The sequence below is a fragment of the Corvus brachyrhynchos genome, unplaced genomic scaffold (assembly GCF_000691975.1).
Source record: "Corvus brachyrhynchos isolate BGI_N302 unplaced genomic scaffold, ASM69197v1 scaffold302, whole genome shotgun sequence".
NCBI classification, from domain to species: Eukaryota; Metazoa; Chordata; class Aves; order Passeriformes; family Corvidae; genus Corvus; species Corvus brachyrhynchos.
In genome coordinates this window covers 2,280,099-2,282,401 of record NW_008237244.1, presented here as the reverse complement: position 1 = coordinate 2,282,401, position 2,303 = coordinate 2,280,099, and the positions used below count along the sequence as shown (strand labels likewise).

The 2,303-nt window shown below is 43.6% G+C and overlaps 1 protein-coding gene across 1 annotated transcript in view; it reads right to left on the bottom strand.

Moving 5' to 3' along the window:
- Positions 1-1,274: 1,274 nt before the first annotated feature.
- SNX31 (sorting nexin 31) overlaps positions 1,275-2,303 on the bottom strand; it is a 38,398-nt gene continuing 37,369 nt past the window's right edge. The window contains 1 exon segment of the mRNA XM_017730287.1: positions 1,275-1,378. Within this exon segment, the coding sequence (XP_017585776.1) occupies positions 1,275-1,378 (104 nt within the window).

Sequence of the window (2,303 nt, the reverse complement as noted above, 5' to 3'; positions counted from 1 at the left end):
GATCCGTGACCATCCGCCGCCTCACGGCGCGCCTTGGCCGGGGCACCGGGACGGGACGGACCCGCGGTGCGGTGCCGGCCCGCCGAGAGGCAGGGAATCAGGAATAACGTGGCCAGCAGGACCAGGGCAGTGATTGTCCCCCCGTACTCGGCTCTGAGGAGGCCACACCTCGAGCACTGGGGTCAGTTCTGGGCCCCTCAATTCAGGAAGGACATTCAGGAGCTGGAGGAAGTCCAGAGAAAGGCAATGGAGCTGGTGAAAGGTCTGAAACACGAGTCTTGTGAGGAGCAGCCTGGAGCAAAGGAGGCTCAATAGTGATCGTGTTGCTCTCTAGAACTCCGTGAAAGGAGGCTGTAGCCAGGTGGGGGTCGGGCTCTTCTCCCAGGTAACAAGTGACAGGATGAAAAACGCCACCCCAAGCTGTGCCAGGGGTAGTTGGGGTTGGACATTAGGAGAAATTTCTGTACAGAAAGGGCGATTAGACACTGTCCAGGAAGGTGGGAGAGTCCCCAGCCCTGGAGGTGTTTAAGGACTTAAAGACTGGACCATGGTGTGGTTGATAGGGTGGTGTTCCAGCAGAGGTTGGACTCGAGGTCTTTTCCAACCTACCTGATTCTCTAATTCTGCCATTTTGACACTGCAGTGTGTGCTATCCCTACAACACCACAAAAATCAGCAAGCTAACAATTCAGGCAAAAGTACAGTGCCTCTGTTCCTACCTTGCTTTAGCACCAAGGTTCTCTGAGTAAAAGTGAATGGGGGCGGGGGTGAGAGGGGAGAAAGGGTGGGGACTGAAGTTATTTGACTTCACCCAAAATATTAGTGTAGCTTTTTTTTTGGATGGATGATACTTCAGCAGGTCACTAAGTGAACCACAACAGTCTGGTCTGCTTGGAAGGATCAGAGGAAATGCGTGCCCTTCCCAGACAATGCCTAGGTGGCAATAGCCTGCTCAACCATCACACCAATTACAGACACTCACAGAAACATTATAAACTGATACGTAAATACTTTTTCCCTGCTAATAGAGTAAGCACCTTTTCCTGTCAACCCCGCCCTTTCTCTTTGAACAGTGTCTGGAGAAAAACAAAACAAAACATAAAAGCAGAGCCTCAGCACCCATTCTCATTAGTAACTAGAGTTGTAAAAACTCTAAAGAACAGTGCACAGTCAAGGAATTACACTGAAGGTTTTTGGGGGTTTTTTTGCTTTATAATTCAGGACTTCAACAATGGGTTTATTATTTTCAGACAATTCATTTTGAAAGACAGTATCTAAAATAAATTATTAAGGTCCTCTTCTCTTATTTTCTCAAATACACAGTCATCTTCATTTGGCCTAACTAAAAATCTTTTCCTTGAGATAGAACCCAAATTAACTACATGCAGTGGAACAAATAAACAGTTAGAAGGGCATGTGCATTTCAACAAGCATAGGTAGATACAAACATAAGCTAGAAAATGTCACATAATACTGGTCTGGTTGATCTCTGAGGTATTTCAGAGAGAACAGAATTTTTTTTTTCTGCTGAGATAGAACACAAGAACAGTTGTTTCTGCTCTAAGGCTTATTACAATGTACTGTACGTGTCGATTGAACAGTTCCAAATGGGCCACCATCGATGTTATTTGGCATTAGAGTGACCACAAGGACATATATGCAGGTGCTTTAACTGCCTAATAGGCCTTCTGAATTAGATTGACTTCTGTTAATCACACATTCTGTAACCATAACAACTGCATAAATGTTACCTTTCAACACTACTTTTCCTAAAGGCTACCGAGTACTGTCTGAAGATTCTGAATACCATATCATCTGCCAGGTATAAGCAGGCAAATTATACTATTCTGTTGCCTGTATCTGCCTTCTTCTGTTGTATTAAGGAAATCTATGGCACTGATTTTTCTTCTTAATATATGTTTGTAAAGTAAATGTCCTGAAAATCTAATAAAAGTGTCTATCATGAAGCTATGGTAACCACGCTGCAATAACTAACATCAAGGCATTAGGAAGCTGGAACCAGGTTTTGCATACATTATCTCTGTAAAAGTTATTTCATGCCTGTTTCAAGATTTCTAAAAGACATAACAGCAGAATTGCCTAGGTGCAGGCACTTCTACATCACAGCCTCACTATCTACACAGTCCATCTATGCTTCTTCGTTCTCCTGCTAAATCTTACTGCTGCACTAGATTGTGTATTCAGACAAGAATTTTCAGGCTGTTATGCTCATCTTGTAGTATCATGTACTCTCTACAGGATAAGAAACAAAATAAACCTTACATTTTTCTTCTCATGAGTCA